At 48.9% G+C, this 13,534-nt stretch overlaps 1 protein-coding gene across 1 annotated transcript in view; it reads right to left on the reverse strand.

Annotated features, from left to right (window-relative positions):
- The window catches only part of LOC100648208 (homeobox protein caupolican), a 75,766-nt gene extending 62,246 nt beyond the window's left edge, over positions 1–13,520 (reverse strand). The window contains exon 1 of the mRNA XM_048407007.1: positions 13,240–13,520. Coding sequence (XP_048262964.1) covers positions 13,240–13,350 — 111 coding nt within the window. The 5' untranslated portion in view covers positions 13,351–13,520. The remainder of the gene's footprint in view (positions 1–13,239) is intronic.
- Between the last annotated feature and the right edge of the window lie 14 nt (positions 13,521–13,534).

Consider the following 13,534-nt stretch of genomic DNA (forward strand, 5'->3'; position numbering starts at 1 on the left):
CGACGCGATTATTTTTACCGTGGACGTCTGTTCGTGTATCGTCGGACCATATCCTGCGTTTTAATAGACCGATACACAGCGACGACAATTATGGTATACAGTGTGTATGCGAATAGACGATACGATATGAAAATATGCAACGAATGAATACCGACTTTTATAATTGCAGTTTTACGTTGATTTTCTATCTTTAGGCCACGAATGCTTCCCTTATTTTCTGGTAGGTTAGGGTATAACGATTTTCCATGGATCGCACGAAGGGTTCGCGTGGTTCGCAACGAGCATGTGCTACAATGTAGAAGCGAGCGTATAGAAACGCGGCCTGGCCGCGTCGCCGCGAGGATAATGATCGACGGAAGTTTTCGTGCTAAAATATGCAGATCCAGCTGAAATTACCGGACGAGTAGCGCCTACTCGAGCGACCGCTAGCCAATACCGGCAATGTGCATCGTGTGCGTTTCGTTACACGAAACGACACGCGTACCTGTGCGTGTCCACGCGAACTCGAAATGCGAAGCGACGGCGCGGCGGTACGCTTCGCGATTCCTGGTCGACTGTTATCTTCGTGATTATTACTGTGTATCGACGATCGTGTTAATCCTACTTACTCTACTGCCTTACAATTACGTGTTAGAAAAATGCGATGAATTCCAAAGAACGAGGAGCGATTACCCGCTCGACTCTACGGTGGAACCGCGCTAAAGCCTCGAAGACGGACGTGTATTCGTTTAAACTGAAATTAAAGTCATCTTGTTCGATGTAAATATTACATGGAAACGATCTTAAAGAATTCGAGGAAACAAATGGAATATTTCATTCGAACGAAACGAATACTTCCGTTACCATAACAGAAGCCGCATAATTGAAACGTACCTACTTATTCGTCTTGTTATTTGTACGTCTGTGAGTAACCGGTATGCGGTTCGTAAGTGAAAATCGTCGGAGGGGAACAGCATCGAAGTCGAGGCCAACGTAACGTTCGGGTCACAGGAACTAATTAACTTCTTTACAAGGAACGACCATTACGTTCGACTGCGTTGAAACGATCTTGTCGAATGGAAGGAAATCGCGGAGATGTCACCGATGTAACAATCGGAATCGTTAAACCGGTACCCAAGAATGTCCTCGTCGACCGACGGAAGACCGGAAGTGACGTCATTATGGAAAATTCAATGAATCACGGTAATACCAGCAGCGAGTCGGCCGCGATCGAATGCGAGGGATTTTTCTCGCGCTGCGTTTCACTTACTTATTCAGGTGCACGGAGCAATATTTTACCGGTCCCCGATCCGCGTAACCTCCGCGGTTATTAATCGTGGCAACATTAATAATCAGCTGCGCGGCGATAACTTAGGTTAAGCAGGGAGTTACGGTCTCCTGCTACCAGCCGGGTCTCCGTTTCCGCGTACATATCCGCCGATCGTTCGCGGACCGATATCATATATAATACGGATAGATGACATTTCTTCCACCGATATATCATGCGTACCGATTTTTCGAAACTCTTCCCCACTTTCCTCTTCCTTCTCGAGGTCGCCGGGGTTAAGACTCGCGTGCAACAACCGGAAACCGTTTCGCGATTCTTTTTCTGCTGTTCGGATCGTGATTAATGGCGTACGTCGAGATGAAAAGGTAAAAATCATTTTTATCCAAGGGTACTTTGCGACTTTGTGCAGTGATTTATGTTTTGGGAACAACGAATCGACGGTAACAGTTTAATTGTTGGAAGTAAGTAGTATCGGTTATGCTCGAGTATTAACATGTGGCAGAAGGAAACACGTGGCGTTCGTATTTTGACACGCGCGATACGAATATCCATCCGTGCGTCAAAATCATGTCCGAAACTCGACGTTTCGCCGTTACATTCAGGATACATCGTCTAATAACTCTGGTCGCTGAAAGTTAAAGCACAATAATAGACGAAAAAGCTCGTGTCTGGCAACGAGAACGCTAAAAACCACCGAATGAAATCTCGTTTCAAACCAGCCCTCGAAACTAGTTTGCCAGAGAGCGGACTGAAATACATATCTGCTGCATATTCATGGCAGTTGTACTCGTGTCAGGAAGATTTTTCGAGAATAAAAATCCAGACCGATCGAACCATTTTTATTTTAATATACAACTATATCTACCATAGTGGTGATACGCTATTGTTATATAACAAATGAATTGAAATATTCAACGAGGAAACAAGGGATGAAAGGTGGGCATGGTCGATGCCCGAGGACGAAAGAAGCGATTGAAAGAGGAGCACGGTGGTGCCGGCCATAACCGAGCACGTTTTATGCGCGTATAAACGTACGTGTAACGACGGAACGAGAGTACACACGCGCCGCCTACTCTAACCTGTTAACAAATATCCAAGGCGGGCGGTTAACATGCGTTTACGATAATTTATCGCGGCGACGTAGCCGGGGCAGGCATTATGTTCGGTACCGGGTACACGCGTACGCGCGTTGATACCGGGTCACCGTGAAGAATCGAAAAGAAGTGCACCGGTTTCGTTCCTCTTGTTCGATCGACCGTGCGGGCCCTTCGGATCGAGAACCTTGCGATTTTACCGTTTACTTTACGAGCGTTATTAATCTCGCGAAGCATACTGGCACATATGCGTAATACGTCTAGTCTTTCTTTAATCGAAGATCTCAAAGATACGTTAAATATCGTGGAATATTATCGAGTACCTATATGAAATTCTTTTATAAATAATTAACTTCGATATTTAATAGTCGCACGAGCGTAGATTAATTTTTTCAGAAAGATAAGAAGAAATTACTTTGCGTTCTGACTTGAATAAATTCACCTCGGGGGATTAATTTGCTGTAATAATTTTACAGTGGTAGAAATTCAATCCAAATTTTCCCTGTTCTCTTTGAAACATTGATCGCGCGCATATATCTACGCGATTAACTCAAGACCTGGATCTCATTTGTCCTCCCATAGTTGTCATTATTCGTTCTTACATTATACGAAGTATAAAACCATCTTTCCTCCTCGATGCATGATCGAACCACTTTCAGCTCGTGTCAACGGAATATATTATCGAACCGTTATCGGTTAACGTAGCGAGGCGAAGCATCGCCGACAGCAGGCATTAAGCAATATTAATTTATCAGCGAGTGCAATAATTACTGCTGGCTGGCGGTCGATTTAGGGGCGATGGCAACTACGGCGACAACGATGGCGACGACAAAGACGAAGACGACGACCACTCGATGGAGAAAAGCAATACAAATTATCCAGCGGTGAGAGAGAACTCGCTGGTCTGGGTACCCTTTCCTTTCCTGTCTTTTTTGGTATGGTCGCGCGATCGAACTTCGCGACGAGCCGAGAATCATGATGGATCGGGCCAGCAGCTTTTATCAATCGTTTAAGCGCGATCGTGCCTCGATTGTCGAGGAGCGCCGCTCGATTTCGCAACGCGGCCGTCGATATTCTTTGTCAATGGGATAGCTTGAAACGTTCCCAGAGTTGGTTCGCGACGATCATCGATCACTAGAAGCGGGCTCGACGTAGTGCGTGATCGAAATCGCTACGACGCGCTTATGCGCGCTCGAGGACGCTAGCCGGCAGCTTTGTCCGATGGATCCTTTTTCTACTTGGATCGTTGACTAAAAAGAAAAGCTACGTCGCCAGAGAGAGGAAAAAAGTGGAAAAAGAGGAACGCGCTATCCAGTGGAAATCACCTCTATTTATAGGAGAATCCACGGTGGACGCTCGTGGCGTCCAGATGCTCGCGTCCAGATAAGCTCCCTTATGCGAACCTTATGAATTCACGCCCTGAGAGATAACGCGGGGGATATAATTAACCTGCGATAAAAGCAAGCAATAACCGCCGGCGTATTTCATTGACACGCGCTTATTTCACGGCGAAATCATCGAGCGCGCTGTGCCGCGTCCCGTCTATATATTCCCGACGAGAAATCGCCTGTACCGCAAAGCGAACGGAGAAACCAGGGAAAGAGCGAGTAAGAGGGTGAGAGGGGAGGCCACGTACTCGAATATCGGAACACCCTGTACACATTAAGCGAGCGAGATACGGAGGCCTTTAGCAGGCGAACGGGAATAATAATTTCAAGTGCTCCTCGCGGAGATAGATACGAGCACGAGAATCAAGAGGAAGAGAGAGAGAGAGGAGGCAGCGATGCCGTGGCAGAAGCGAAGCGACCAAAGCAGTACGGGGAAACAGCGAGAAGGTTTAAGTGAGAGAGATGGAGAGAGAGAGAGAGAGAGAGAGAGAGAGAGAGAGAGAGAGACAAGTCGAGATATACGTTACAGGTGAGAGCGCGAGTATCGCGTGCTGCAAACGAGCCGGCAGCTGCCCGCTTCTGGCTACATGGTCCCAGCTATTAATATGCGACTGACCGAGTGGGACCGATGCTTTCGTTGTTAGACCGAACCATCCTATTACGTCACGTCAATCGAGCACACAGCTACGCGAACACCCTTTGATTTTCAAGCACCCTTTGTAATCGGCCGTTCTAACGCTCTCTGCTAGTTACCGCTGCTGGCGACTTTCCTTCGTCGTGCTACATACCGTGTTACGCTGCTTATCGAACCGGTAGCGTGGCAAAAATCTGCGCATATCGTCCAACCAAGCGTCTCTACTTATCGCTATTATCCATTCCGTCCAAGAAAGATCGTTCCTCGATTCTAAGCTGCTATCTTCACCGAAGAAAACGTCTTTTGAAACTTCTTATTATGGAGGTGGTCGCGTGATTCCTCGCGCAGGTGCGATCCTTCTGAAAAGATACTCCTTTGATTGACGGATGGACGTGTTCTTGGGGTCAAGACACGTATTTCGCAGTTCATTATGCAACTATATTGCTCCGAGACATCGAATCAATATGCATATACGGGAGATGCGAGGAACCTCGACAAACCGTAAATCCAACGAAACCCGGAAGGAAAGAAGCAATTGACAAGCTGTCCGCTCGTCAATCGAGATACGGCAATTTCGAGAGGGCGAACAAGAGATTCTGCGTGTCCTTACGAGCATCGCGGCTGATACTTGCGCGTGTAAAAGGCTGGCCCGCCTCCGGGCGAATATGTGTTTGATTTACACCGCGTCGCAAAGCTGCCGATACACTTCGTCGAGGCGAGGGCATTAAGAGGGCCCGGTGTTCGATCCCGTCATTACGGTTTCTTAAGAAAGGGTGCTTTTTCATTGGACAGGCTCGACCGCCGGCAGAGAACAAGGCCCGCTCGTCTCACGACACCGCGATACACCTTCATCCCATGCCAAGAAGGCGTTTTAACACGAGCTTCGTTCGAGTTTTTAATGGAATTGACAGCGGCTCGCGGCGGTCTTGCTTTTTCCCCTCGAAATAATGCCTCGTTTGCAAGGTCGGTCCATTTTGCACATCGTCCATTGGTACACGCGTGTTCTCCACAAAGTTCTTTTAGGTACGAGGGTACTCAAGATGTACGAAACAGTGGTATACGATTCGAGTACAATTCACTTTGCGAACGATGCCTCGTTATTCGACGCAGAAGTCGTGGAGCTGGTAATCACAGGCCGTCGATACGTCGATAGTAGTATAAGGCCGTGCAAGACGGACGCGCGCGGTCGAGAACTCGACGGAATGGAAGACGCTGTAATTACCAACGCCGTTCACAGAAAACGAGAATGGTAATAACGACTCGTTACTGGTTTCGCAATTACCTTCGCCTGAAATTTCCAAAACCGTTCATCATACGAAGAGAGATAACGTTTAACAAAGAAGTACCGAGCTCCGCTCGTTCCAGTTCACGTTCCATCAATGAACCGAGGGGCCCGACGATATGCATAAAAATTACGTTAAGTAGATGCGGCTCGATAAGGGTCGGCATGTAAACGCGTAAGAAGCTCCTTTATCGGGTGAAAAGGATCCGGACAGGTGGTGGTTCCGTCGAGGGTGCGGGCACCGAGGGAAAAAGAAACGAGTAAGCCGAATTAAAGGAACGACTTGTTGGTTAGTCGACTCTATCCTCTCGGTTTTTCTCTCACGAACAGGCAGGAGGCGGGGAGGCGAGACGAGGCGAAAAGAGGTTGAAAGGAGGGTGGCGGAGGCGACGGTGGCTGAATTCCGGGCAATCTGTTTTCAGCGCGGGATAACTTCGCGTCCCTTCTTCGTTTCAACCCCGTGCCGTCTCTCCTCCGCTTTTGCTCGTTCCCCTTTTCGGTTAGCTAGACTGCAACCGCGGCTCGGTAACCACCCACCGACGCTATCGCCGTCGCTGTCGGGCGTAAAAAGCACATCCGAATTGAATCATTGCTGAATAAGCGGGAAAGTGGCTGGCTGGGAGGAAGGAAGGAAACCGAGGAGCGACTAACCCCCACGAACGAGGGTCGTTTTCCATCCGGCTCATTGGTACACCTCCTCTGTCATGTCGATCGTTCTGTCCTGCTCCCTCTACGCCTTTGCTTTTTCTCCGGCCGGGTTCTCTGTTCCTCGAAGTCGATAAAGTTAGGGCGCTTCGATCCGGAAGCCTTTAGAAATCATAAAGAGCTTTAGAGATTTGGAATACGGCTTTAAGTTCGAGTCGTATAGAAACGAGTACGCACGAAACAGGCAGCTAGTTCCAGTATTTTCGATATTTACGAAAACACTCTACACCGTTGTCTAATTTAGCCGGAGAGTTGTCTAGAAACATCGATGGAAAGTGACATCGCGATTTCCCCGATGGTTAAAGGACTTTTACACGCGGTCGTTAACAGGACGCTGTAATCTCGCGCGAGAGCGATACTGCACCCTCGAGTGACGTTTTGTGGAAGATTCAGGGCACAGGAAAATTGGCTGGCGTCGACATACATTCGTTTCGTCGAAGGCGAAGCCGAAGGGGGTTGGACCGCAAACTGTTGCGTGAAAATAGCAAAGGGCCGTACGCTGCGTCTGTCGCTTAATAAAGCGGCGACGAAGCGAAGCGGTGGCGGCGAGACCGTGTACACCGCTAGGCTGGAATAAAGGCGGAGTTGCTGCTCTCTTGGATCCCGTACGCTATACTCCCACTTTGGATCTAGGCCCGCGTTGACGCGCGTCAAGATAAACTCACCCTCGTGACGGAGCGTGCGGCAGCGGGCTACCGAGGGTCGTTCAATTAGAGCGGAAGCCCCTTTTCGCCGAGAGGCAGCTCGCCGTTTACGGCGAGGGTCGAAAACTTTTCAAGGAACGGGACACGACGAGGCAGGAAAAGAGGAAGGGGTGAGAGCGGCGGCGGTGGTGCTCTTCTCTCTGGGAACGCCAGAAGTCAAAGGGAAAGAGCGGAGAGGAGAGAAAAGGAAAAAAGGAAGCAGAGACACGAAGGGGAGAAAGCGCGCTTGTCGGAAAATGGAGAGGCTGCCTCGGGACTCGCTGTGCGTGATACACGACCGGCCGCAACGACACAGAAAAGATTTTTACTGCTCGCCGGAGAGATTGAACGACGCTCGTCGCTGTTGCGTGTCACGGCTCGTAGACGGTATTCTTGCGCCTGCTGCTTTTTGTCTATGACGCTTAAACGAAGTACCGCGATCGTCCTCCGATCTTCCGATCGAGCGTTTTACACTGGTATCTATGAGTACAAAGACACGGCGTTTTCCATCTCAAAGATCCCATTCGCGATGGCTCGCGAAGCGTTCAGCGTTTCCCGGATGCAATCTTTTTTAGCAACAAGTGGTCGATGTACTTCTTTAACCGTACGTACTAAAGCTTCGATCGACTATTTCCCGTGGTGAGACTCGCTCTTAATGGCACGGAACCGAAGATCGTAGTTCCGACAGGGTCGGTGTTATTGCAGCGACGAGTTGGATGCGCTCGAAGGCTACTAGCGAAAACGTCGGCGTAGAAGCGTAACCACGGGGTTCCGGCGACCGTGGAACCGGTGAACGCGTTGCACGTGTCCACTCGATACGGGATGCACGTGTCGCGTGTTTTCACTCGAAGAAAGCCTTCATTCAGCGGCTCGATGGTAGGAACGCGGATCGTAGTCGAACGAAGAGGGTGAGCCGAGGGCCGGGAGCAGGAAGGGCGACAAGTGGCTGAACGACAAGTGCGTATCCTGCGTGCGTCGAGAAGCACGCGGAATATCGGGGTATTACAGGGTGCACGCCGTGTGAACCTCGCAACGAGCGTTCGGTTCGGGAAAAGGAGATATCATCGAGCGGAACGCTCGATGGAGCGTCCCGTCTAGCGACATCTTTCCCCTCTTCCGAGCGCCATGGGAGCTCTCTGCGTGGGACGTTTAGATTGTGGGAAGATGGTATCGCGGCTGTACGAAATTTAGTGGCAGTAGAGGGAGAGAGAGGCGATGTATCGTATCGTTTCGTGCATCTCTCGCGATGCCCGATAATTCCAGCCCGATTTGGAGAAGATTGATGCCGAAGGTGTGTACCGTGTAATGTTTTCCCCTTTTTCCTTTTTTCCGTCGAAGAGAAACGCGCTCGAATAAAAGCGGTTGATTAACTGCGCTAATATTTCATCGGCGTCGTTGTAATTATGCGCATTCGTGCGGGCCACTTTCTTCGGAAGAGGGACGGGGTCGCGGCCTCGCGCGGTAGATTTTTCTATCCACGAAAGCGATATAAAGGGATTTATGTGCGTTTTTGCGAAAATACCGAACATCGCTGCGAAACGATTCTTTCCGACCCCTGATTCACGCGCCTCGGTTTTAACCGCGACAGTAAATTCGGCTGTAAACGGCTAAATCTGGTTCGGACGCGTTGTAAAGCAGACCGCAAGCCGCAGCAACCACTTACCGCGCGAATATTAAATCTCTAAATCGTAAAGCGCACCATTACGCTGTCGTCCATTCAGCAGTTCGAACAGACAATAGCGCAGGCTGAGACATTACGCTGTAAGGAATCCCCGAAATAGGTCAGTTAGCGAGACAGCTGGTATTAAACGAGACAGGCATTATCTGTCCGCCTGCAACGACCTTCGAAATTGGCAAATGACGGGCAGGTTCTACCTTTGGAGATTCGCGTGCTTGGTCGTAGCGTTGTAGCTGATACCTTTATAGAATACGTACGATCCTTGGAGACTGGTAGCTCGAATATAATCCACGGATGGTAATTAATCGGATTGAAAATATCACGAAATAACATACAGCGGCGTTAAAGGGGAATAAAGATCGGAATGTCGAGAAAAGCAGTCGTCTCTGCGGAGGTCCTTCATCGTCGGCTGTTAATCAAGCCTAATTAATACGGGCGCGATCGGATCTGGACCCGAAGGAATTAAAAGGCATCGTTGCAGCTGGCGAGGATTAAAGTGGTAAAGGTGTTACGTATCCTATGGACTACGTTGAAACGTCAAGATTATTCGGATAACGAACCCGCTTTCTTGGCTGCTATTCGAAAGTAGTGAGAGGATGGGAGCACTGATATCAAAACGGGCAAGGGGTTCCGAGTCGGCCGGAAGTATAAGTCGGGGGCTATAAAGAGACTCTTCGGAGTGATCAGCCCCGAGACAAGTCCGAACGTGGTAAAGCACAGGTGTACCGCGCCATAATTTACAGCTAGCTAATAAATTTCACTCGGAGAATCTTGTTCGTCGGTTTACGCTCGAATCTGGAATCGTATCGTGGAGTGGTTGCGCGCCAAGTTCTAACGCGAGGACATAAAGCGAGCTCGGAGATATTTAGAGGCGGCATTAAGGGAAAAATAATTGTCAGCAGGGAGAGACCGCCATTGATAAGAACGAAATGCGCGCGATGGTGCCGGCCGTTTCGACGGTGGGATGACCGTCGAACACGATTCGAAATGATCATTGAAATTTATCGTACGTCACCGATAAACGCTTCGAAACGCTCGATTAACGTTTCTCATTTCCTCGACAATGTTCGGTGGACGGATTGGCGCGCGTCGCATTCCGATTCCCCGCCGACAGAATACTTAGCCTCGTCGACGCGTAGCCGATTGGTCTTTACTATGTGAAGCAGTTTGCATTGAGGATCAGAAGTGCGATCTGTCTTGGAAATCGCGTGGAATTCCGTGAACGTGACGCGCGAGTCCCATGCTCGACAGCCTCGTTCCACTTCTCATTTCAGTTTCACGACGATGCCCGGCCGGTGTCCAAGCGAAAGCAGCAATTCGGAAGCAGCTCGTACACCGTCGTTATCGTACGAATCGGCCGAGTTCTCTCACGAAGCGCGTACGTGCCTCGAGCGGCGAGCCACGTTGTATTTTTCTACCAGAATCCGTGGTTTCGGTGTGAACGGAACTTAAGAGCTTGAAAGAATGTCGCGTGCAACAAGAACGCGCGCACCCTCTTCGACTTACCCCTTGCGTTACCCTGGGTATACCGTGTTGCATTACCGTGCTGCGCCGAATCGCTACAAAAGCACGAAGAGAATACGAGAAACGACGAAACACGGATAGGAATGTACGATGACGTCACGTTTAAAAAAGACAGAGAAAAAATCTCTGAAGAAACAGGAGGGACGGAAAAATTGGTAGAGGTAATGAAGAAATTTATGGCGGGAGAAAAAACGAGCGATCCAGGAGGCACGAGGGAGGAAGAAAAAAGCGGGACAAGGCGAAAAAGGAGAGAGGCGAGGAGAAAACGCACACGAGGAAGGAATACGAAAATCGGTGGTCGATCAAGGATCGAACGTGTGTTACCTATGCGCGAGTAATAAGCCTCGATATTCCCACACGGGCCCATCCTGGCCCGCCGTGGGAAACTCATACGTGAGCGGTGCGCGCGAGTTAATCGAGAGAGACGTGTGGCGGCCTTACGAGCCGAACTATTTCGACTCGCAGGTGCGGATTTTTTGATACGGGAACACGTCGCATCGCGTTGCGTCGTACTCGCAGCGTTTCAGCGTTTCAACGCGTTGACATATTTTATCGCGCAGCTGGAACGCCACTGTGTTACGTATTCCTTTCCCGGTTAAAAATTAAAGAAATACGAGCTGACGTTTTTAATCGATCTCTCTTATTTGTCCAGATAACGATCCCGTCGATCGGCGATGAGACCTTTACTTTAAAGGAACTGGACTGTGCGACGTCCCGTTCGCAATTTTCATCGTAATAACGCGTTTGTGCAACGTGTTGACGTCGCCGATCGGTAATTTTTAGACGGGGGTAAATCGCGTCTCCGGTGCTGGCAAGAAGCTTTTAATGTTTTAATCTTGCGAAGCGTATTAAAATCGCTGCGAGGAAGCTTAACTGCGTTCCGGTACGGCCAGTATCGTCGCGGACCACGCTCGATCGGTTGTTTATAATTCTTCGCGTGCACTAAGGAAGCAATTTAATAATAATAACGGCAGCGGCACACGGATTCTACATGGCCGAGTGTACGCAATCATCGTATATCTATATACATACGCGTATATAATCGTTTATCATAATAATGCACACGCGAGTGTGCGTGCCGCTTAATGTACACACCCATACAAATGGACAGCTGATTGCAACTTATGTTGCCGCAGTTATTATCGTCGTCCGTCGAGAGGGAAGAAGAATTAACCGAGCCCGATAGTTCGTGTCCCAGAATTTTGTCCGTGTACACACGCACACGTACTCGGGGGTCGATCGGGGCCAGGGGAGAGAAAAGATGCCAAGAACGGAATACATCGAAGGTGAATCTGGGCCTTGATCGGGTCTTACATTGCAGCTGCAGGTGCCTTTAGAAATTGGCGGCACAGCAGACTCGAGGTAGGGTTGACGAGAGAACTTCTCGAAGGGGGACCGAGAGCATCGGGCCGTCGATGCTGCACGCGCCTCTGACACACCGATGCCACCGATATCTTCTTAAACTTTCCTATCCGCTCATTCATGCCCGGCTAAATGCCTATAATTTCCAGGATGATTACAGGGCACCGTAACCAACGCCCTATAGACCCATGCTGTTCCACCGCGAGAGCTCGTTACACGAGACCCCCGAAATTGAAACGGAATGAGCTGCCTCGTCTTCCGTTCTCTCTCTTTCGCCCTTTCTCGTGCTTTTCCTCTAGCTTCGACTTACCCGAGCCACCCTAGCCACTACGCTCCTCGTCAGCGACCATAACGATATCTAAATTTTTCGTTCTGCTCTCATCGACCCATCCAGAAACTCCTTCGTAGGATTATTGCAGGTTGCTCCAGTTAAATAAACAGAGAAATTGGAAGGCGGAAAGGCACGGAACAGCTGGCTCCCTTTTTTTCGATTTTGGAGCTTCACTTAGCCAAGTTTTTACACTCGTGTCACGTTCCGCTTCGAAACACGATGCTTTTAGAGTGGCAACGAATTAATAACGAAGCACGAAACGGCTAACACGCCCCGTGTTTTAGCAGAGTCGAGATCCGAAATCGAAAATCACTTGAAAAATTAGCGATGAAAGATACGTTCGAGCTAACTTTCGAATTCGCGTGAACTATAAGGACGATTTAATCACGTTACCGGGTACATATATCGAATAGTTAATTCGATAAAACTGATCCGATGTCGTTGGCGGAATTGTTCCGGAGAAAAGTGCATCGTGTCGATGGCATCGTGCCCGCGATAAAGCTAGCCCCCCGATGATCGCGTGCACGAGAACATGCTTTTAATTGTAATGCGTCAATTAAGGGGTAACACAGATTTTATTCCACATCTATAATCGGAATTGGTTAACGGAGTTTAAATTATATTGTCATATAGAGTGTATCTATTTTTTGCGAGAATAGAGTCGTTCGAACTCTTTTTACCGATTCCATTCGAGCATACGAAGTATCGATCTCACCGGTATACTCTGCAGAGTATTCGCGGAGGTTAAATTGATTCACGCTGTCGTTGTTATCAATTCTCACGACAATTTTTTAAAACGTCGTACAATTTTCCATATTCGTTTCATGGAACGCACTATGGTGAATGTTTCAACGTTCCAGCGGAACTAAACCAGTATACTATGTTATTATGATAACGCGTGACAGTGCAATCCACCTGTGCTCCGTGTAAATTATTTAAAATATAGCTTCACCTAATATACAAGTCTTCTAATTAGTTTAAACACTATACTATCGGGGAAAAAGTTGCGCAAAAATGTAAATGGTCGCCTATTACACGATAATAACGCATTAGCACGGAAAAAAATGTAATAAATCAGTAACGTAAATCATCCGTACCGGTTCCTATCGATCTTAACGCACACGTGATTTCTCTTTCGATTCGAAGCGAAAGGATACCGGTGTTTGCAAAAACTGTAACGGTCCGATCCCGATCTCCCACGCTTTTTTCGTTCGACCGCGGACCGAATCGATCGAATATCCCGATCACGAGAGTATCGTAGCAGCGAGGAAAAAAGAAATCAACTGCTCACCTCCTGTTGCTGAATTAGGAAGTCGGGAGCGGGTGGTGGCGGGGGTGGTTCCGTGGCGGAAACCTCTTGAAGCAGTCCCACGTGGTCCCAGCAATCTTCCGATATGTCCATGATCGTCCCTCCTCTTCCTCCTCCTTCCTGTTCAAATGTCTTCGGGGCGAACGAGACACAAAATCCGCGCGGCGGGACGTCGCGACTCGGATCAATCTGTTTCTCCTGGTCGGTTGTCTGGTTCCCAGATCTCCCTCTCTCTATCTCTCTCTCTCTCTCCCTCTCTGATTTTCTCCCTTAACAG

The sequence above is a fragment of the Bombus terrestris genome, chromosome 7, assembly GCF_910591885.1.
Source record: "Bombus terrestris chromosome 7, iyBomTerr1.2, whole genome shotgun sequence".
Taxonomy (NCBI): domain Eukaryota; kingdom Metazoa; phylum Arthropoda; class Insecta; order Hymenoptera; family Apidae; genus Bombus; species Bombus terrestris.